The sequence below is a fragment of the Rhipicephalus sanguineus genome, chromosome 3 (assembly GCF_013339695.2).
Source record: "Rhipicephalus sanguineus isolate Rsan-2018 chromosome 3, BIME_Rsan_1.4, whole genome shotgun sequence".
Lineage (NCBI taxonomy): Eukaryota > Metazoa > Arthropoda > Arachnida > Ixodida > Ixodidae > Rhipicephalus > Rhipicephalus sanguineus.
The window spans coordinates 46,604,210-46,627,494 of record NC_051178.1 but is presented as its reverse complement, the minus strand read 5'-3'; the positions used below and the strand labels follow the sequence as shown (position 1 = coordinate 46,627,494).

Sequence of the window (23,285 nt, the reverse complement as noted above, 5' to 3'; positions counted from 1 at the left end):
TATTATACTATTAACATTTCTTGTGGCACCTTTCGTCTAAAAATAACGAAGTCACCCCTGACCACACTTAGGATGAAAGGTCTCATTTCAATATAACAAAGTTTCGATATAATGATGTAAATTGTTGATTTTACCTATATATCCTTTTATTGGGGTTTAACTGTACAAATGAGCAGTGTTACTCACCAGTATGCTGAGGACTTCATTGACGGCTGGCTCTGAAGAGGACTTCTCCTCTAGCTCCTGATTGGTGAGAAATAATGTGGGTGTTAACAGTGCATAGTAATGACAGCACTAACTGTGCGACATGCAAGGTGCAATGTCATGAGATAGGGCATCATACAAAATAAATGCAGTGACGTACTTACTTCAGTGTCACTTATTGCAACATCTGTCAGGCAATCAATGTTTGTTTATCAGTGTTTTGTTATAATTTTTTTAATGCAGGAAAAAAAAAAAGGCTCCATTCAGAATCTTCAAGGGGGAAGCTTATGGCTATGCTTTCTAGCTAGTATTGCAAAAGTGCCATCAAAAGTGCCATCATTTAGATGTCTTTAAATGTTGCGTGCAAAAGAGATTTCATTCTAAATATGAATCAAAGGAACAAGGTTTGTGCGCATGCATGTGCTCCCCAAGGAAAATGGCTTTATTAACCCAATCGACAAAAATATATCTGTCTTATAGCCTAGAACCAACATGTTTCAGCAACTGAGCTTAGACACCTCTTTTCAACAGCATTTTATGAAGGCATACATTCGTGAACTAGACTCAAATAAATTTGAATAGAGGTGGAAGTCAGCATCTTGCTCGCTTGACTGATGCAATGAAGTAAGAAAGGGGACAGACACTTGACTAAAGAATTGTGAAAAGAACAGAATGTAAGACTATGACAAGCTTAAAGGGGGGACATCCATCTTTGAGGCCACAAAACGTTGCAACGAGAATGATTTTCTAGAAGTGGCATTTTTGTAGTGCACAGGCACTGCTGCATGTGCTGACCAAGTTTCCTGCATCTTGGATCGACATTCAGGGCACAATAGCGTTTTATATCACCACCATAAGTTGCAGTTTGATTGAAACAAGCACGGAAATGGGGCTTTTTTCATGTCCCGCTGCTATGTGATGCATACTTTAGACAGGCTTATTATATACCTGGCAGCTACTAATCATCTAGTAAAATTTTGTCTACATCTAGGACAAATCTGAATGAAAATGAGTCTTGTTTGTTTCTTCTTTGTTTCAAAACGTTATTACTTGGCAGTGGTTTATCAACCGTCACCTAGAATTGTAATTTTTGTTGCAGCATATAGCAATATTCATAATGCTCACAATGGTAGGAGCAAGTTTCATGTTTGGAATCAAATTTCTTTTTTTCTTGGCTTGCCATTTCTTTCTTCCTTACCATTCTCACCAAGAAACAATGGTGAGCTATTTTAACAAACTCTGGCCTATTGTAAAAATGACTGCGTATTTGTAGTTGGCATGGAAAACTGAACAATGTTCTGCAGTTTTACTGAATTTGGCGAAGGAGGCTTCGATACACCCTCCCCTCACAGGAAAATAAACTTATTTTATTTTTACACGTTTTCTCAATACCTCACTTTTTGTAAACTTACAGACGATACCTTGGCCTTCAGGGCACTTTAGGCAGTTTTCATGACCCCCTTGTATTTCTCTGGTGAAAGAAGCTTAGCTGTTTGTAATAGCTATGATTTGACAGAGCCATCAGACAGCCTGTGACAGAGCCATCATGCTGTCAGTGGTAGAGGTGGCGCCGATCTTCGTGCCATTGTCATAATGACATCATGGCAACATCATTTTTGTGGTGCCATTGTCGTTGTTGTCACTACTGTTATCCTTTTCTGTTTTCGTCAATGAACTAGTTTTAACTTCACTGGGGAAAGACTTGGCACTTTCCTTACATCAGCAGCCACAGCTCTTCTGAGATAATGATAATAACTGTCCCCTGAACAACCATGAAGCTTTATGGTCTACACCTCAACATGTCAGGAGTAGGGTTCATTACGTTTAATGCAGACATAAAAGGAACAAACCTCTTCCATGACAGGCCGCGCAGTGGGTCGCAAGTGGACGCCCTTCTTGATCTGCTCAATCATCTCCTCCATCAGCTTCGCCTGCAGCTGATCTTCCTCTGCGTGTGAAAACATGCACAGGCCTGTTTAACTTGCCATTCACAATAAGTGGGTGCTAGTTAGACCTGATCCCCACTGCGATATTGGAGAGGTGTCAAGACCTATACAACGAGAACTCCCTAAGTGTTTTCATAATGCCCTGTAAAATCAATCAATCAGCTCCTGTAAAATCAAATAAACAGGTGCTCCAAATGCTAATGTGAACCCGCCAACCTGGTGACATTGAAATTCGGGAGATTCGTAAACAGGAGTGACGAAGTAGGAGGAGGTGGGGGGAAGAAAAGTGCCACACGTTTCTAACACGATAGCATTAAAGAGCTCGTTTCGCAGAAATTCCGGTGTCGGCGTCGGCCTCATTGGTTCTGAGTGAAAAATCAAGAAAGATGCAAATAAATAGAGCTGGGCGAATAGCAAAATTTTGGGTGCGAAGTGAATTCGAATATTGAAGTGTGAGCGCGAATCGAATCGAATATTTTTCGAATATTTCTCGAATACTTCTAGAATATTTTTCGAATACTTCGAAGCGAAATTGCAGAAAAAAAAGTTAGAGAGGATTCCTAAGCATATTCTTATGAGATAGCAACATGAAAGTGTTTCTTTTCGCTAGGTTGATGAAGCACAAGCGGGGTGGTGTTTCATAGTTGTCTTATCAAGAATGAGGCAATGCAGAGGCCGAATTCTATTTATGTACATGATTTGGTGCTACCAAAGTGTTGCCAACAACGCTTTACACGTGACAGGCAATGATGCCATTTCCTCAGCCTCTCCTCCTCTTTCAACTTCTGTGGAAGCCCAACTGATGTGGCGGACAAGGGTGTGCTTCAAGTCCAGAGTTCCAAATCTGCCTCGTAGACGTCGATATATAAGAACATCTGAAATTTTGGATGCTAAAAAGCTTCGGCTTCCAATTTTTCGAATTTCCTGCCCCAATTTCAAGTCCAAAACAGCATTAATTGAGCCCCCACCTCAGCCACATCCTTTATCTCCATGTTGGAACCAGCGTTTTCTTGAGTTAATACATTTGCGACCGCAGCAGAGCTTGAAAGGCAGCTTTGCCGCAATACCAGGGTGTGATGAGGTGAAGCATATTGAAAATCTAGGAACCGCTTCCAATCAGACGTTTTGTCTTGGAAAAATTCGACCGTAACGAAGCTTGAAAGGCAGCTTTGCCGTAATACCGGGGTGTGATGAAGTGAAGCATATCGAAAATCTAGGGACCACTTTTAATCGGATGTTGACTATCTTTTGGCAAAGTTCAACTGTAACGGAGCTTGAAAGACAGCTTTGCCGCAGTACGAGAGTGTAATGAGGTGAAGCATATTGAAAATCTGAAGGGGTCACTTTCAATCGGACGTTGACTGTATTTGTTTTTGGAAAGTTCGAATAGTTCGAATAGTAAAATTCCAGTGCGAATCGAACCGAATAGCAAACACTATTCGAAAAATATTCGAAATTTCGAATATTCGCACACCCCTACAAATTAAATAAAATAATAAAGAATCATCGGTTCCAGTGAGAATTAAACCCAGGCCGTATGTGTGACAAGCAGGTGTTCTACCGCAGAGCTACGAGAGTGCTTGGAACTGCACTGAAATTAACTTTCATGCTTCACAAACAGACGCGTCCTGTGTACAGGTGTCACAGTGCGAGATGTGATATCGCAGTAAAACAGTGTACAAGCGTACATTGCAATCGGGCGTCACACCATGTGAATTGCATAACGAGTTGGTGTTTTAAAGCCGGCCACCCATTACAAAAGGCACACACATTACTGCGCGTATTCCCTTACGAACACGTAGTGGGTGCATCGCAACTTCAAAAAAGTATCACGCGCGTAATTGCTGGTGGTTTAAAGCACGCCACCCATTACAAAGGGCATACACATTAGTGCGTGCATTCTCTTACACACACGTAGTGGGTTCCCTGTTGTCATAAAAGTGCTGTTGAAGAGGGCAGAAACCTTTAGCTTTACTATAGGTATGTCCTGTGTGTGCGTGTGTGTTTGTGTGGCTGGCTGGGCGACTGAACATAATCACAAGTGAAACATAGCACAATGAGGATGGGGCCGGATGTAGCTATCGCGGTCAACTCTTAAAGGCAAAGCTTAAGCGTCCCCCAATTTTTGTTTATTGTTTGTCAGGGCCACAGAAGCATCATACACAACCCTGAATGATTGCCAGTAATTGTTTAGACTAGCAAAACTTTGGTTTGGGTGAGCTGGTTCATTGTCGAACTTGTTTGGGGCAGCACTAAGGAACACACGGACAAAGACGCATAGTAGATGCCACGGGCGCTGACATACAACTGAACTTTACTGCCTTTACCAGTGCATTTATATGTGCCATAATCGCTCGCTGTGACAGCCACGTTTTCCCAGAACTAACAAGCAGCGATAAACAACAATCTTAACAATTTGTTTAGCTAGCAGAGGATTTCACATGGAGCATGCATGCAAGAAAGAAGAGTAATGTGACATAAGAACTGGCGGACGCTTCGCGTATAAAAGGCCTTTTATGCACAACGGGGCCTTTCAGTTCAATATGAACCAAGTAGCGTGCAGAAAGTTTTGCTGCCACTGTGTTTCAAGTTCCGAGGGACTTTTCCCTATGTCACCACAAGAAACTTCAGGCTGCCATGGCATGCAGCCTAGGCAACCTTGTTGAGCAGTCCATTTGCAAGTCTTGGTGTTTTTCCTACTGCATGAAAAAAAAAAGCTATCCCACTCAAGGTCAAAACACTTTTCTGCGTCCTTGAACAATCATGGGGACATGCCAGGTGTGTTTGCAAGCTGATGAAGTCAGTATCCTGGAGTCACCGCACTCTGCCCTGCCTGCCTTTCTTTTCGTGCTCATGCAGCACACCAACAGCTAACTAGCCTGTTTATCTCTTTCTTGACATTTGCAGTTTATACCACTGTACTTCAGTGGCCTCTCGGTTAAGAAATAAGAGGTACCACTCACTTGCTTTTGCACTGGCTGCAGCTGGTGCAGCTGTCTTTCTGCTGCTGGCAATGAGTGCCATGAGAGACCTGCAGGCACAAGAAAAAAGTTGGCATGACACAGCAGTTAAAGGCTCAGTGACAAGCAGACTGCACAGTTCCTATCACAGAAGGTTTGCGCTTGACATTGGAATGGGGCTATAGGCAGAAGGCAATGGTTCCAATGTAAATTCAATTTATGCATTGCTATCTGATGTACATTAAAAGGTGCATTCAAAACCTTACCCTTCTCCACATAATGTCCTACCAACGATGAATGGCACAGAAACAATTTTAACATGATAGCATTAGAAAGCTCATTTCACAGAAATTCCGCCGTCGGCTTCAGTAACGGCGTCGGTGATGGCGTCGCTTGTGAGCGAAAAATCGTCCGTGACCGAAAAATCGAGAAAGATGCAAATAAAATAAACAATAAAAATCTTTGGCCCCACTGAGGATCGAACCCAGGCTGTTTGCATGGCAAGCAGGTGTCCTACCACAAAGCCACGATGTTACTTGCAACTGCTCCGGAAAAAAACACTACATAAATGCCATGTAGTGGAAGGAGTCTCCTTAACGTATTTTGTTCGGCAGGTGTTACGACGAAAATGAGCCCATTCAGCGATTTGTAGGCACATTGGTGAGGCCATCAAACTACGTTTTTTGCGCAACGCCATGCTTCGAAGAAAGCCGGGATAGTGCACCCATCACCGCTAAAAAGACACACAAACTTGCAAACAGCTCCAAAAATGGAGAACTATGTCCATCTAGTGGAAAACATATCAAGCAAACAGCAAACATTAGATAATGTGCTGCCATCTGTGAGGCTTTGTGAGAAACATGTCTCGACTCTAGCACAAGGGAGTGCTTTAGATCGAAAGCCTGTACCATTACTATAGATAAATCGCGAGCGCACGTGCGTGTGTGTCTGTGTGCGTGTGTGTAACAACACACATTAATAAGTATGCACTTAGTGGTTGAAGTGCGCACTAGGGGCCGGATTTTGCTATCGCGTTCAACTCTTAAAGGCAAAGCTTAAGGGTCCCCCAATTTTTTTTAAAGGACCCCTCACCAGGTTGAGGCATTGCAAGTGGACAAATGCGATGCATACATCACGTGCCAATGACATTCTCCGCAAAGTATCAAATGGCTGCGCAGTATAAAGACAGCTGAAATTTCAAATAGAACGCCTGCATCTTTCCTTTTGATCATGGTGTAAGATACTCTTTGGAGGTAGATACAGAACAATGAACGATATCACAAATGCTTCCAGATAGTGTTCCTTTGAGCTGCTCTTGCACCAGTGATCACAGCATCATCTAGTGTGGCACACATAGGTCGGCAGACTCACTCACAATTCGACTCACTCGGACTCACTCAGACTCACTCAGCTTCAGATCAGGCCGTGAGTCCAAGTCTGAGTGAGTCCGTGCGAGTAATACTTTGGTGAGCTTGAGTCCGAGTGAGTTCGGTTGAGAAAAATTTTAGCGAGTCAGAGACCGAGTGAGTCTGGTTGAGGAAAATATTGGTGGGTCTGAGTCTGAATGAGCCCTAAGCGTGAAATATGTCTTGAGTGAGCCTGAGTGAGCTCCACTTTTTTCTTGCTGACCTATGGTGGCATACCAGCAAAAAAGCGTAATGAAAAGAGACAGCCTCATCACTATGGCAAATCGCAACAAGACGCACCATTATCTCTCCAACAACGCAATCACAACAATCGCTCCGTTATCTGCTCTGAACAGCCAGGAATGACACGAATGCTTCTGCCTTGCCAGTGCAGCGTGCTAATGGTTGCTCACAGGATACATTTGAAAAGCATACCAGAGGTAGTCTGTGTTTTTAAAATATAATTATTTCTGTGACTGTGTACAAAATTGTGTGTTGACAATGAACGGAAAAAGAAAAAAAATGACAACGCAACATGGGCAACTCATTTTTTATTGTGAAGAGGTTTTCTGTAACGCGAGTAAAAGACAGGGCGAAAGAAGACACACAAAGTGCCGCGTGTGTTGCATTTTGCTTTGTCTTTTACTTGCGCTACAGAAAACCTATTCAAGATACGTCACCCACAAGCCCACATTGCAACTCTCACTCTACGTGTGGCACAAAAACCGGGGGTGCAAAAAATGATGCCAGAACGGCAGACACTTCCAGCAGAAAAGCATGCTGCCTCTCAGGCAACAGGCCTATGATCAGAAGGCCGCATTAGATTGAAATAGGGAACGTTATCGGCCCTTCTGCAAAGCATACAATCCACACTTAGTGAGTATATCTTCTGCCGCGCTTTCAAGGGCATCACCGCTTTCTGCCACAGGATCAAAGGCACACGTGCCATTTACAACATCACCAATCATTACGGTACATGAATTTGGTAAATAATCCCCTGTGGAACACGCCGAACTGCCACTGAAAGCCTTTCGCACAGCAGGACAGAAAACGAAAAGAAAAGAAGGTGACGGCCCATGGCACAACACCTTGCTGGCTGGTTGGTATTAACATCACATTGCCACTCAGGCTATGAGAAGCACCATAGTGGAGGGCTCCGAATAATTTCGACCACCTGGAGATTTTTTACGTGCACTGGCATAGCACAGTACACGGGCGTCTAGCATTTCACCTCCACTGAAATGCAACCCCCACAGCTGGGATTAAATTCACGACTTTTGGGTAAGCAGCTGAGCAGCACTGGGCAATTGCAGCGGCTGTAACACTTTGCTCTACAGATGCTTGGTGCACTGAGAAACATCAGAAAACACTGTTGATTTTGCGTTTTCTAGATGCGCATCTCCCAGAGAAAGGGGCAATGTGTAGTCAGCTTGTCTCTGCTCAATCAGCTTTGTAGTGCACTGAAGGCAGCATTCTGCCTTCTGCCACAGCCATGAGCCTTGCACGCAATCACACTAGCATACCTACTATAGCATGCTTTATATCCCCTTCAGCGGCAGTGTGTACAATTGTACACATTAACTTCAGAGGCACGTCACGCACCCAGTGTTTCTTCAAACGGCTTGAAACGCAGTGTGCGCATTTGTGCAGGCTTCCTGAGTGGATAATTAGCAGTCATTTAACTTTATTGTGCTGCATATTGCTGCACAGGATCACTGTGCTGGAGACACTACCATGTTCGACGATCGTTCAATGTGGGTGTTCCAGGACCAACCTTAAGAGTATTTTTTTTCTTTGCTCGAAACGAGTACAACCAAAAAACAACCTGTGCAGGCATTTTGGACCTAATATTTGATTCTTTTTATGCAAGGATTGAAGCTGACTCATTGCAGGATAATTGGATATTTAATTACATGCTAATTAACATTAATTATTGAAAATCACACAAAACAGCACATTCCTCCATTTTCTTTCTTGGAATGTACTACTGAATGCCTTGGAATCATGCCATGAGAATGTGACGCATTTGCAGACAGTGCATCATAATTTGCGCCTGAAGGGGATATTACCCTGAGTCACGGTGTTAGAATAGTTTAGGTGGAGCGACGGCGCATTGGAATGAGGAGAAATCGGGGACCTCTTTCCCTTTCTTGCCGAAAGGTGGCGCGCGCGGGACGGTGGCCACCTGGCTTTACCTAGCAAAAACCTGACGCTTCTAACATTCTGTGTTTTAGCGTGTTTAGCAACATCGCAAGGCCCTGTGAGGATTGTGTGGTATTGTAATATCATATACATAAGCTAGATATAAAGACTTAGTAGTGTTTTATGCATGACGGTTCGGCATGCGGCGTGAAGCTCATAAACACCACCTTCGGCCTCGGCAACACCGTGGCCTAGGCGATCGTTCCCGCATTTGTCTACAAACGTAAATCTGCAGTTGCGTGACGCGTGTTGAATTCACCCTTCATTTGCTCTCGAAAGATTAATTAATGTATTTGCGGTCAGCATCATATAAAGAGCAGGTGTCATGTTAAGGGGCATTTCGCATATGATTATCAAGTGAGCCTTCAGAATCTTTTACTACGACCGCTTATTTGCAAATTCCGTAAACATTTGCGAGAAGACGGATGCTTTGATGTAATGGAATAAAATAACCCTATTTAGGTCTTTCGGGGCGTGCACTAGCAGGTGACGCGCCGCTCCCACGGCGGAAAATACAGGATTGAAAGAGAATGCAATGAAGTGGGCGACAGCTTGTGGCCGATGACTACGAAGCCGCTCTTTGACTTATTCAAAATAAATAGACTGCAACATATATACGTTTTGGTGCGCCAAGAATTTTATCACAGTATTGGCACGATCTACGAATTTTACATATTTTTGCCTGAAAAAGCTGTTTTAGCTCGAGTATTGTATGGTGCGGCTAAATGATACGAAAGAATGTTTACTCACAAGAACGTTTCCTTTTAAATAGCGCTTCCCATGATTTGGTGACAAATCGCGCATCAAAATGTTTTTCACAAACATTTGTTGTTTGCAACTCGCGATTTTTCCGTGGAATAGCAGTGGCCACGTTTTCAAGCGGTCACTACCCTTCGGAGCAGCGAAAAAGCAAATTTTCTCCGTGCACGATTTGTAGCCCGAGATGCATCGCGGCAAAGAGCACTTCTTGCCCATCTGGACAATATAAGTTGTGTAAATAAGGAGACGATGAACATGGATAAGCTATTTCAAATAGGCTAGCATTTAGGCGGCAGGCGTTTCCACTGGCGAACGTATGTGCACGAATGGGGCCCCGTCTGGTTTAGCGTGTTAGTTTTAACGGGTCAGACAGTGACGTCACGGAATATGGTGTCACTAAATTCCTTTCATTCCCGAAAGAAGGAACTGGAAAGCAAATGGTTGGGACGCTGAAAAGGAAATGGGCACGACCATTTCACGTTTGTGCACCCAAAGCAGGGCACAAAGTTCTACTTCTGCTAGTGCAACAAACAGCATGTCTGTGACGAATAAGGAGAGGCAGAATCAGAATGGCACATGGTGATTCATGATGGATTGGTCGGTAAACGGACGTTAACCTTCGCTACCACGCGCCAGCTAGCATGTGTAAACGTTCCAAAGGCGGCTGAACAACTAACACCGTGGGCGGCTGCTTGAATCCATATGCGGTATGGTGCATGCACAACGACAGCCCATGAAAGGAATTTCTAACCTACCATTGTCAAATGTGTTGCTTTCTTCTTACAAGCATCATATAGAGAGACGTCAACCCCCCTCACCCCCGCTTCCTTTTTCAGGGAATACCTTTTTCTTTTTGACTAACCCAGTTCAGGTCCGCCACGGTGGACCAGTGGCTAAGGTGCTCGGCTGCTGACCCGAAGGTCGCGGGCACGGTGTTCCGTTGTCGCGGGTTCGATTCCGGCCGCGGCGGTCGCATTTCGGTAGAGGCGAAATGGTAGAGGCCTGTGCGATGTCAGTGCACGTTAAAGAACACCAGATGGTCGAAATTTCCGGAGCCCTCCACTACGGCGTCTCTCATAATCATATCGAGGTTTTGGGACGTAAAACACCAGATGTTATTATTAACCCATTTTGTCGCGGCGGCCTGAATTCAATTTGCCACGGTGGCCATATTTGTGCACGAGCTAAAATATTTTTGAAATTCGTGTTCACCTGTAAACTCATTATCGCTGTTCGCCGAAGCTATATTTCCTATGTATTTCCATCTGTTGGCTACCGCCACTGAATTTCTTGATGTTGTGCATTTACTTTCAAATCAGATTGATATGTGCGGTTACCCTGATAAAAAAGGAACGGCCAGCAGTTGAAGAGTTGTCGCAAATGCAGCTTTGTAAGCGACGCGGCCCCCGTTGAAGCGGCTGACCTGAAGCCTCGATACACCCAGCGCAGCCTGTCGGAAAAAACGCGAAGCGCGTCCCCATTTTCGGCGAGGAGGCTGCGCAGCGGAGGCGGAACGTCGGTACACCTAACCTATTCTAACACCGTGCCCTGAGTATAGACCTTTGGTGGGATAAATATGTAGTTTGTTAACAATGTTATTTATCCTTAGCGACCCTTGTGAAATACTGAAACAGAGTACGAGTTGAGAAACAAAGGGAGCCTGGATTGCCACTACAGGGCCGTCAGGCAGGTAGTGAAAAGTCTATGCTTGCCAGATATGGCGCTTTCAGCTTACAAGACGAAGAACGAACGCTGACGAAATGAAGGGTTTATAAACATTAAAAAGACATTTGTTTATGTTTATAAAACCTTTCAGTTGGTCGGCGTTATTTCATTTCGTTTCTTCTTCACGATCGTTCCCGACCAGATGATGCTTCGTCACACCATCGCTTTCAGCTTACACGTGAGTGCAACACATCTACCATTGCAACTTGTTTTTTGCAACCACTTTTCTGCAATCTTTAGCATCCTTAAACATCCTTAAGTATTTTTGCAAACAGAATTAATTTTTTTCTTAAAAGGAGATCATACAACAAGCTAGAATTTTGCAATTGTTGAAGAAAAATTGTAAGAGTCTGCAGGTATGCACCGGCATTTCCATTGACCAGCTTTGTGCACATTCTTATGACAGCTTAATAAAATGGACCGCATAAGGCTCAGCTCATACAAGCAATAATATATGTGCACAAAGTGCGGGGAAATTTGGTCCATCCTTTTTCTTCTACAGATGGGAAGTAAATTGAGACTCCCTGCGCTGAGAAGTGCCGTCCTTCGGCTACTCCCTTCGTGGCATTAAAAGTCATTGCTGTAAACAGAGACATTTTTACAATCATCAATCCCTCATCGGTAAAGCTTCTGGCGGTGCTCACCTGAGTGGGTTGAACGGAGCGGGTGGTGGTGGTGGTGGTGGTGGTGGGGGTGGAGGAGGTGGTGGCACGCTGGTGACAGTGGGTGCAGAGGCCTTCTGGTCCAGTTCCACAATGAGCTCTCGCACTGTGGCAATGCACACGAGAGGAAAGAAGTTATATTAAAAATATATTCAACTTAAAATGCATATTACAGCCAAACTTCGATACATGAAACTTGAAGAGGGTCACAATACAATTTGGTATACAGTCGAGCCTGACTATATCGAACCCGTTTATATCAAATTATCCCGTATATCGAAAAATTTCTAAACACGGTAAATTTACCTTGAGAATATATAGCAAAAGTTACTGTTACATCGAACGAAAATAGCAACGACAACCGATATATCAAACTCCATGTGCCTCAAAAGTGTCCCAGCAAGTTGGCTTTCCCCCGCGATGGCGGGGAAAACTGCCGGCGCCACCCTAGAAAAAGTGGTTTAGACCCGGTTGTGCACGGGCGAACACCCCCCTGCAAGAAATGATCCTGGCCCGCTCGCAGCGCTTACAGCCAATCAGAGGCTGTCGTGCTTTCTCCGAGGCGCGGATAGGGTGGCTAGAATGGGGAGGTGTGAAAAGCGAGCCGTGTTTGCCTTGCCCGAATGAGCCGTGTTTCGCGATCCCTCCGCTAGGTCGAGATATAGCGCGACAGTCGGAGGCGCTGCCTGCTCGCATGGCGGATGAGGGAGACGGCAGTGTAAGCCGCTTGCGACGGAAGCTTGTTAGCTTCGTTGGCGTGCACGTGCTTTTACGAGTTCCCTGTGTTAGTGTTCCTTGAGAGGAATGACGAGTACAAAAAAAGAAGAAACTCAGCGACCATCTTAACGGATTCGCGCAAACGCACGGAGACAAAGAAGATATACACAAGGACCGTGTTTCGTGCCAGGCGCTGCAATTCGGTGTGCAGAACATGTGCGGGAAAAGTGTTACTTTCCCGTGCGCCGGCATGCAGACAGATTAGCAGTTTGGAAGCGGGCAATCCCAAAGGCCGACAGAGCGATACAGCGAGAATTCGGCCATGTGTGAAAAAACATTTTGACACAAGGTAAATGTACTGAACCCGTTCAAGTGCTGCAAATATTTTTGCGTGCGTCTGTGACAAGCACGGCAAGTGATAAATGAATTATACTGAAAGTTTTATTTTCTTCTTCTGTTTTATTTTATTTATTATACTTTCATCGACTATAAAGAGCAACGCAGCGATGCTCACCTTGTTTATTTAATCGCGGGCTACGCAGTTACAAAGCGCATTCTGCTATCGGGTTGCACACACTGCAGAAATGCGTGCATCGTGCTAATAGAAAGCACTGCATGACAGCTGCAAAGTCAGATAACTAGCAAATGGGATATTTGAGGGCTGCTGTATCCATCAAAGTTACTATACAACTTGACACAGATATATATGTAAAGCAGGCTGACACTTGTGTTCAGCACAGTGCGCTTGCATTCAAAGATAGTAGGCAGCTTGTTGCAGCTCTGTAGCGTGTTGCAGAAATTCGCTACGTCGAACATGTGAAGAATTGACAATATCAGTGGTCAAATTCTTTTGCATCACGATCGAGGGTTCATTTTCCTTTGAAGGGGCTCAACCAGGCATAAAGCGACGACAAAAAAAAATTGAATACATGCGCATCACCTACAAGAGTATCCACCAGTGTATTGCTCAGAAAATGATGCTAATTAAATTTTGCTGAAGCCATGAAACTAATTGCTGTCTCAATTTCTATTCAACTTTGAGCATACTGGCTCCGTGACGGCGCGACCTCGAGTGTAATGCAAATTCAGCATTGAGTAAATGGCAAGGAACAAATGGACAAGGCAAGGCGCACTCTCGAGGTATATTTAGTAGTACGAGTAACTACAATGTATCAAAGGTTATCGCGTGATAATGTTAGAAAACGTCATCAAAGATATAACGCTCCTGCAGGAAGAAGCTTTCTCTTCTACTCCGTAATTGTGTAGATAAATCTTATGAAGATGAAGATAATTTTGCCTTCATCAAACATGTAAACATTGGTTCATTCGAAATAACACTTCATCGAAGAATGGTTTCACTATGGAGGCTCCAATTATGCCTGGTTGTTGGCTGCCGAAAGCTTCGCACTAATGCCATGATCCTTGAGTGAGACATAAGTGTATTGGCAATTCGTAAAAATGTTTATGTTGATAAAGCTCTTTCACTGGCGAAAATCTAGCAACGACCGACGCGCGTGCATGGTCGTCGGCAGAGGGCATTTCCCCCGCCTCCCTGAAGCCACACCAGCGTTCCCCAACTCCACCATACGCGATGCAGCACAGGTTTGCACCCCCAAAGACAAAATCCTGCCAACGCCCATGCGCGCGTGCATTACCACAGCGCAAGCTGGCAGCGCCCCCGACTACAGCGCCACCGCTGCGGGATCGCGAATGGGGGCCAACTTAGAGCGACCTGTTTTCACACCTCCCAATTCTAGCCACCCTAGCGCGGAGGCGGTAGAAGCTTGAGCGCCATTTTTTCTTTCTTTATGCTTGTGGGCCTGCTGCTGCCTGTTATCCTCGAGTCCTCATTCAGCGTGGTCCGTGCTGGTGGTGTTGCCTGTTGGTGCTCTGTGAACTTTATTGGTGTGCTGTCGTCATGGCTTGTGCAAAGAGGCAGAATTTGCCGTTCGCCGCGAAACTCGAAATCATAAATCGGGTTGAGCGCGGTGAAAAGAAGTCCGACGTCGCCGCCGCGTACAAAATTCCAAGGAGCACCTTGAGTACTGTCCTGAAGAACAAGGCAGACAGCAGGGCCAAGTCGGACAAAAGGCCAGGTGCCCGTGGCGCCCGATATGTGCGCACTGCTGTGTACGGAGATGTTGAAGCGGCCGTTTACAAATGGTTTGTGGACGTTCGGTCGCGAAACATCCCGGTGTCCGGCCCCATGATGGAGGAGAAAGCCAGGGACCTTGCTTTCCTCTTGGCAGGAACAATTTCCAAGGCGGTTCAGGCTGGCTCCAACGGTTCAAAGAACGGCACGACATTGCTGGCAAAGCTGTTACAGGTGAAAGCAGAGCGGTGGACCTGGACAGCGTAGACAAATGGCTCGAGGAAAACTGGCGAGATATCGCAGCAAGATATCAAGCCCAAGATATCTTCAATGCGGATGATACCGCTCTATTGTGGCAAATGTTGCCAAACAAGACACTTGCGTGTCGTGGCGACAAGACTTGCGGCGGCAAGGCAAAGCCTGTGTGTCCGTGCTGTTGGCAGCTAATTTAGACGGATCGAAAAAGCTTCGACCTCTGGTTATCGGGAAAAGCACGGCAGCGCGGTGTTTTCGGAATGCGCTGTCGCTTCCAGTTACCTACCGAGCAAACTCAAAAGCGTGGATGACCGGGGAGCTTTTCGGCAAGTGGCTATCGTCGTGGAATGATGATTTGGTAGGCGAAAATCACAAGGTGTGCCTGCTAGTGGACAATTGTTCATCGCACCACTGCAGTACGACCTTCAGCAACATCGAGCTGCGTTTTTTGCCCCCAAACACTACGTCTGTACTGCAACCACTGGATCAAGGCGTTATACGCGCACTGAAAGCCGGCTATCGGAAGCGCCTGGTGGAGAGGCTGCTGCAGAACCTTCGTGTCGGCAGGGAGCTTAAGATCGACTTGCTCGGAGCTCTTTCTATGTTGAGTAGATCGTGGGCAGATGTCACGAAGGAGACGATCCAGAACTGCTTTAGGCATGCCGGCTTCCGCATGCCTGGTGATGACACCCCAAATTCCGATGACAGCACAGAAGACACCGCAGGTGTTTCCGCCGAAGTTTGGAGCGAGCTGGCAGAGTTCCCGGGAGCTATCGACGGATCGACATTCGATGAGTTCGTCAGTGCGGATGATGATGTCGCCATTATGGGTGAGCTACGAGATGAGGACTACGTTGCAGACGTCGTGCCGACCACGAGCCAAAGCGACAGCAATAAGGAAATGGACGATGGCCCATTGCCTACATCCTCCGAAGTGATTAGTGCAATTGCGTTGGTCCGGCGCTATTGCGTGAATGTGGAAGGTTGCAACCTCAGCTGCTCCGACTCGTTGGACAACGTGGAGGCGTGCGTGCTGTCGCAGGCAGCGAAGTCGTTGACACAGAAGAAAATCCAGGACTATTTTGTTCCAAAGTAGGGCACGCAAGTAAGCCACCAAATTATTAAAGTACTTTTCTTATTGTTATGTGCCTTTGTGTCAAAATCCTATAGCGGGCCTATATCGAATTATGCCATATATCGAACTAATAAACGTTTTTTGGCGAGTTCGATATACCCGGGTTCGACTGTATTGATAATTTGAATATAACAAGATACGCCTATCTTAATCTTACCTAAACCTCTGCAAGCCTCCGACAGCCTCTGGGGATCATGCAAAAGTGAGAATTTTCTGTTTTGTTGCTCTAGGGCCGCATCAAAGGTGTAAAGTTAAAGTTTACTCATTCATTTTTGATCCACACTTTTCTTGTGGAATGCAGGCATCGTACTGGCAGGCCCTTTGCATCCTTGAAGCGGAATAGTAGTCCTCTTTCCATTAACGAATGAATGCATGTCGCATGCACAGTGGAAATCAAAAAAAAAGGCAGGAGTTCAGGGGAAGACAGAAACTTGAAGAAATGAAAAGTGCGTGAACATGGGGTGTCGCTGGAACTGATGTTTCGACAAGTGGACTTGTTTTCTTCAGGGCTGCAAGGTTGCAGCCTTGAAGAAGACAAATTCACTTGTCGAAACGTCGGCTCGAGAACCCACCCCGTGCTCACAAATATTTCACCTATGCACATTGAAGAGTTACTTTTACTGTTGGTTGGTATGCTTCACCATGCCACACAGTAGTGTTGTAATGACGCTTACTAAATTGAATTTCGCATTATGGAGTGTAAATAAAATCCTCCGCTGTGAAAGGCATTCGTATTTTGAGAACCACACTCTGCTAACTTTCCTCCACGGCTTGCACTTCTACTCTGTGGCTTACACCTTGAGTCGAGACCTCAACTCCTGTCATGTGACCCCCACGCTGGCAATACGAAGAGGAATGTGGACAGTGTGCAGCTGCTTGCAACGCCAGGGATGCCAACACACAGGACACTGCCGTGGCATGCTTTCCACAATAGCTGCTGCTATCGTTCGACAAGCTTGGTTTACGCGCGTTCAAGCACGGCACTATATTTTTAATTTTAAAAGTGTGTTCTATGAGCTTATATGGGCTAAGTATAGCAAATGTTAAAACAATGTATTTTGCCGCTTATAACTTGCACCCTAGTACTAGGTGATAAAAATTTTCTTCTACTTCGCTCTAAACCAAAACAGTGCTATTTGCACAACCCTTGTTCTAATTCTAAAAAAGATTATGCAAGTTAGTTAAATCACAATAAAATGCCCATTTTTCCTTATAATATGTGATATATACTATTTGAAATATTCCATTCAGAATTGTTCAACCACATAACTACTTCTTGCTTCAAATCTGCTACGAACCTCATGCTTAATATTCGATTTTTCGGTGCTCAAAGGGAGAAAACAGGTGGTATGCCAAATTTTAAGGAAGCAGCCACATCCGCCCTCCCCCACAAACTTTCAGGTGATTCTAAACCTTTCAAGACCAGCTGTCCGATAATATTTTCAAAGCATTTAGAAACAGCTATCAAAAACCCTGCACAGTGGGATATAGTCTGCCCAAACCCATTTTCAAGACCAGATGCTTCTGAATATTTTTGATGATGTTTTCTAGACCGGCTCAAAAAGGTGGCAAAGCTGAACATTTCACGACGTATACGTCTTATACACAACAGTTGTCTTAAACACTTCAAAACATTTTTTATCCCTTTTGTGCTGCCTGGGTAGCAGTCAGCAAATATATTAAACTCTATGGAGGCTTAGCCAGGGATTCATCAAAACTAAGTTATAAGGTGCATTTAAAACGAATATGCACATTAACGACGTTTCATTGTAAACAGAACGCGCAGAACAAGTAATTCATTACTAGCTCGAATATATTACCACGGCGAGTCGAATATTTGCAAACATTCAAATATGCACATTCGCAATCAAATATGCTTTAAATATGAAAAAGATACGAATCAAACTGAGCACAGCTCTATCTGCCAGACTTTACCATGAGGCTACAAAGGAAACCTGTGTGGGTGCCTCAGAAAGAAAGCCTTAAAGGTTACACAGAGGGGAAGGCAGCTCTCATCTTGTGTAGTGTCACCTCAGTCTTGTGTTCTGCACTGATGACTTCAAAGTTAAATGAATGAATGAATAAACTTCACTTAAAAAGAAATGTCTCTCTGGCCTTCAAGCTAAATGAAAAGACGTTTTAGTACATAAATTCTGCCTTTCCAAAGCAGTACTGCCAGGTCCCCTCTTCAGCCGCTGAGCAGCTAGCTAGAGCTGGGCGAATAGTAAATTTGAGTTTGAAAGTGAATTCGAAACGAACAGTGATTTTGTTGAATAATTTCAAATTAAACAGTTCAAATAGTATGTATCCCATATTATAAAGAAAAATGAGCATTTCTGTAAAGACCAAACTTACTATAACAATATTTTTAAGAATTAGAACAAGGCTTGTGCGAATGTCACTCTTTTGGTTCAAAGCAAAGTGGAAGCAACGTTGAATAATAGCAGGATTTGAATAGCAGTAGGGTGCAAGTTATAAGCGGTAAAATATGTTACATTTTAAAATTTGCTTTACTTAGCACATATAAGCCTGTACAACATGCCTTTAAACTAAAAATAAAAGGTAAGAAATAATTCATCGAGGTGCAGGTAATATGCACACTTAACCTTGAACTGTGGCTTCGCGGCAGTGTGGATTTCCCCTGGACAGGTAATTTCACTGCATAGCAGCCTAACGCCGCAGTGAAACGACCTTTACAGGGGGGTTACATGAGGCAAAAAAACGTCTATTCGTTTGTTTGGAGTACTTCGAAATTTCAGAAATTTCGAATTCACGTTGAAGCATACTGTAATATTCGTTCAAAAATTCGAAGCGCTCGAACATTCGCCCATTCGCCCATTCCCACAGCTGGCAATGTGAGTATGAACTAACGTGTGCAGGTCTGAAATGACTGCCGAATGAAATGAGCCTCACAGAAATCTGCGACACAGATGATTTGCCAAAGAGAACGGTGGCATACAAGTGTAGGTGTGTGCCAACCTCCCCTCTTAAATGTTTATCCAATGAGTTTGTACAATACTATCACATCATCTGCACTTCCTTCCTGCGCATTATATCTTTCTCGAACATTCTTCATTCTCACAAATGTGCACACACAACGTATCCGGCTGTGTTGTTATCTTGCATGATGCTCACCCCTCTCCTCGAGCTGCTGCACCCTCTTCTGGGACTCGTACAGCTTCTGCTCAGATTCGCCCAGGCACTGCTTCAGTTCCTCCACCGTCTCCCCTGGGGCACTCTGCGATTCCAGCTGCTCGCGCAGTGCCCGAACCTAGATGGAAGATGGTTTGGACTGATCAACTGATTGGTTTTCATACGCCGAGAGGTGCTACAAGACATGGGCATACATGCCTACACTGTACGTGTGTAAACGCTGCAGACACTAGTGCTTCTTACACAAAGTAGAATTGATGCAACTGCTACTACGTAGGGTGTATACACGTAGCACTCAATACAGAATGCACTCTAAAGAAAACACATTTGGGGTGTCCTTCTGTCATTCTAGGCACATGTCCAAATTGCAAGCTGGAAGAATGTGAAAGAAAAGGAATAACGTGCAAGAAATGACAAATAAATCTTTTTTTTTAAAGCAGAGTATATATTGGATAAGTATATGACGCAAAAATCGCCGTAAACGCTCTCCAACTTTTAGATCATTTTATGAAGCTGTCAGGACATAACTGGACCAACACTTATGTCAAACCGAAATTCGAAATAGAGTACTAAAGACACAATGCGACAAGTTCAAAAGTACTGAAATGCACCAAAAGACAGGTTGCTAGAAAACTGCCAAAAAGTTGTTGAATTTACCTGAAACATTTATACAACATCCGGTGATAGTTAATCATTAAGAAGAAGTCCTTACGTAGATTGATAAAAGTAACCAGAAACATTTTGGACTTATCCGTATGCACATTAACCCTTTTCGGTATGTTGTCGGGTCCCTACCGACAAAACAACATTGTCACAGCAGTCCATGGTTGGGCACTGCTCGAGAAGTTCTTTCATGGTTGATTCACACACGTTTTCTCATTGCATTATGTGCCATCTCTAAATGAGTAAGTAAACTTCTTTTACATGAGCTTTGATTTCCTTAGTTCGGGACTGGAGTGAACGGAAGGTGGGTAAAGGTTTCGGGCAGCAAAGGGTTAAACCCTACACTCAGCACGCACTCACCTCAGCCTCGTGCTCAGCCTTGGCTGCAGCTGCCTGCAGCTCAACAGCCTTGACCTGGTCCAGCGCTGCCAGCAGCCTTGCCTCCGGCACCATTTGGCCCACGAGGAAGGCACTCTGACGCACTGCCGCATTGCGCTCTCCTTTCAGCTGCACAGGTAAACGGGACAGGCAGTAGAGTGTGGGTCACGTGGTATGTCAATCAATCAATCAATCAATCAATCAATCAATCAATCAATCAATCAATCAATCAATCAATCAATCAATCTACTGTTACATTAATACAATTACGAAGAACTACATATAATACAGAAAGAAGTCCCAAATAAAGTAAAGAATGTTAGTAGGACCTCTTGTCGATACATGTATAAAAATTTAGAACAAATAATTAGCAACTAAGGTAAAAACAGCAAGAAAATACAAATCAACATAAAAGAAGTAAACAACACATATATCATGTATGGCTTACAATTAAGAAAAAGTGCAGATCAACATGTTAGAAATAATTAACCATCTAGTAGTATAAGATTACACACATAAGTCTAACCAACAAGAAAGCCACTTCCTATTAGTGACCAGCCTGTATTTTCACGTACCGTAATTAATCCCTCGTTATAACGAAATCGCTTTACTTGAAATATCGCTTCATTCGAAATTTCTTTCAGTCCCGATTAAAACGCATGCATATTAAGCTGCATTACTTGAAGTGCACGAGGAACCTGACCCGCTCAGAACGAAGTGGCGAGTGGCGGCAAACCTTTTGCACATGCAATGTCAAATTAATGCCGCCGACGAACGGACCATGAAAGTACCAAACCCACGACCGATGACTGCCTTGTGTAGCGGATACCAAGCGAGTGCCGAGTGCTCCCAGCTGTTTACGTATACGTACTGCGGAGCAAACAGGAGCTGTCAAATTTTGTGGCACAGCACGCCCAAACCGTTAACCTCGGTCGTAATTGCATTGCAGGTGCCCGCCGTGAAAGAATCTACACGAAATTAAAGTTTTACAGGTGCTTTGCGATGCCAGGAAACTGCGGTCTCTAGGATGCCAAAAGGTGGCCAAATTACAGCGGGCTGACTTGCACCGTAGCATTCCATGGGGTGCGTTGTGTGATTGGCCATGTGATTGTGTTATTCGGAATGCTTTTTTTGCACCTGAATAAAGTTTGGCTTCACTGGATACATTGTGCTTTGACTTCCTTGCAGTTGTAGCGCAATTAAAGCTCAACTGCTTTAACTTTTCTCAAATGATCGCTTATATCGAAATACCGCTTATAACAAATTTTTCCCCCACCCGCTGACTTCGTTATAAAGAGGGTTTACTGTAATTACTTTTGCAATACCACTTTCAGTGAATGCCCCATGACTTAAAGCAGTGAAAGCACCAGGGTACGTACAGTCGAACCCGGGTATATCGAAATCGCCAAAAAACGTTTATTAGTTCGATATATGGCATAATTCGATATAGGCCCGCTATAGTATTTTGACACAAAGGCACATAACAATAAGAAAAGTACTTTATTAATATGGTGGCTTACTTGCGTGCCCTACTTTGGAACAAAATAGTCCTGGATTTTCTTCTGTGTCAACGACTTCGCTGCCTGTGACAGCACGCACGCCTTCACGTTGTCCAACGAGTCAGAGCAGCCTTCCACATTCACGCAATAGCGCCGGACCAACGCAAGTGCACTAATCACTTCGGAGGATGTAGGCAATGGGCCATCGTCAATTTCCTTATTGCTGTTGCTTTGGCTCGTGGTTGGCACGACGTCTGCAACGTAGCCCTCATCTTGTAGCTCACCCATGATGGCGACATCATCGTCCGCACTGATGAACTCGAATGTCGATCCGTCGATAGCTCCCGGGAACTCAAGGTGCTCCTTGGAATTTTGTGCGCGGCGGCGATGTCGGACTTCTTTTCACCGCGCTTGACCCGATTTATGATTTCGAGTTTCGCGGCGAACGGCAAATTCTGCCTCTTTGCACAAGCCATAACGACAGCGCGCCAATAAAGTTCACAGAGCACCAACACCACCAGCACGGACCACGCTGAATGAGGACTCGAGGAAAACAGGCAGCAGCAGGCACACAAGCACAAAGAAAGAAAAAATGGCGCTCACTTCTACCGCCTCCGCGCCTCGGAGAAAGCACGACGGCCTCTGATTGGCTGTAAGCGCGGCGAGCGGGCCAGGATCATTTCTTGCAGGGGGGTGTTCGCCCGTCCACAACCGGGTCTAAACCACTTTTTCTAGGGTGGCGCCGGCAGTTTTCCCCGCCACCGCGAGGGAAAGCCAACTTGCTGGGGCACTTTTGAAGCACATGGAGTTTGATATATCGGTTGTCGTTGCTATTTTCGTTCGATGTAACAGTAACTTTTGCTATATATTCTCAATGTAAATTTACCGTGTTTAGAAATTGTTCGATATACGGGATAATTTGATATAAACGGGTTCGATATAGTTGGGCTCGACTGTATACACCCTGGCTTCTTGCTCCACGATAGTGGCCATGCGATGGGACTGTTCTTACTACTGGTTGGGAAGTTTTAAAGTCAGTGAAAACTACCCAAAGCATGTGATGAAATTGTCGTAGATGTGACGAGACCAAAATGTATAGTATTAGAATCAAGCAACCTGTTAACAGCTTAAGCATGAATTATAATTTTAAATTAGCAAGGAAAGTCACAAAAAGTGGTATGGCATGCCACTTTCACAAGGAAATGTTAGTACTATACTCGCGGACAACTTTTCTTGGCAATGAAGGGAAGGCTACAGAGCCAAACTATGCGTGTGCTACCGCTGAATAATATATAGTCCCACACTTGCGTCCATGCTTTCTGCATGAGAATAAAAAAAAAAACATTGCTTTATTTTCTACGGGACGCTGTTTGAAAAGAGGGTCAGCACACACCAAGGAGATACAGTCGAGTCCACTTATAACAATACCGGTTTTAACAATATATAGGATATAAGAATGGACAGCCGCGGCACTGTCAGCTTTTCATTGTATTCTATGGCAAAATAAACCGCTTATAACAATGCTGTCA

At 44.5% G+C, this 23,285-nt stretch overlaps 1 protein-coding gene across 1 annotated transcript in view; it reads right to left on the bottom strand.

The window, feature by feature from the left end:
- The window catches only part of LOC119386616 (shootin-1), a 67,204-nt gene that overhangs the window by 13,629 nt on the left and 30,290 nt on the right, over positions 1-23,285 (bottom strand). Inside the window, exons 9-14 of the mRNA XM_037653899.2 lie at positions 20,240-20,386; positions 19,199-19,334; positions 11,847-11,970; positions 5,114-5,181; positions 2,055-2,152; positions 187-243 (exon numbers count right to left, since the gene is read on the bottom strand). Coding sequence (XP_037509827.2) covers positions 187-243; positions 2,055-2,152; positions 5,114-5,181; positions 11,847-11,970; positions 19,199-19,334; positions 20,240-20,386 — 630 coding nt within the window. The remainder of the gene's footprint in view (positions 1-186; positions 244-2,054; positions 2,153-5,113; positions 5,182-11,846; positions 11,971-19,198; positions 19,335-20,239; positions 20,387-23,285) is intronic.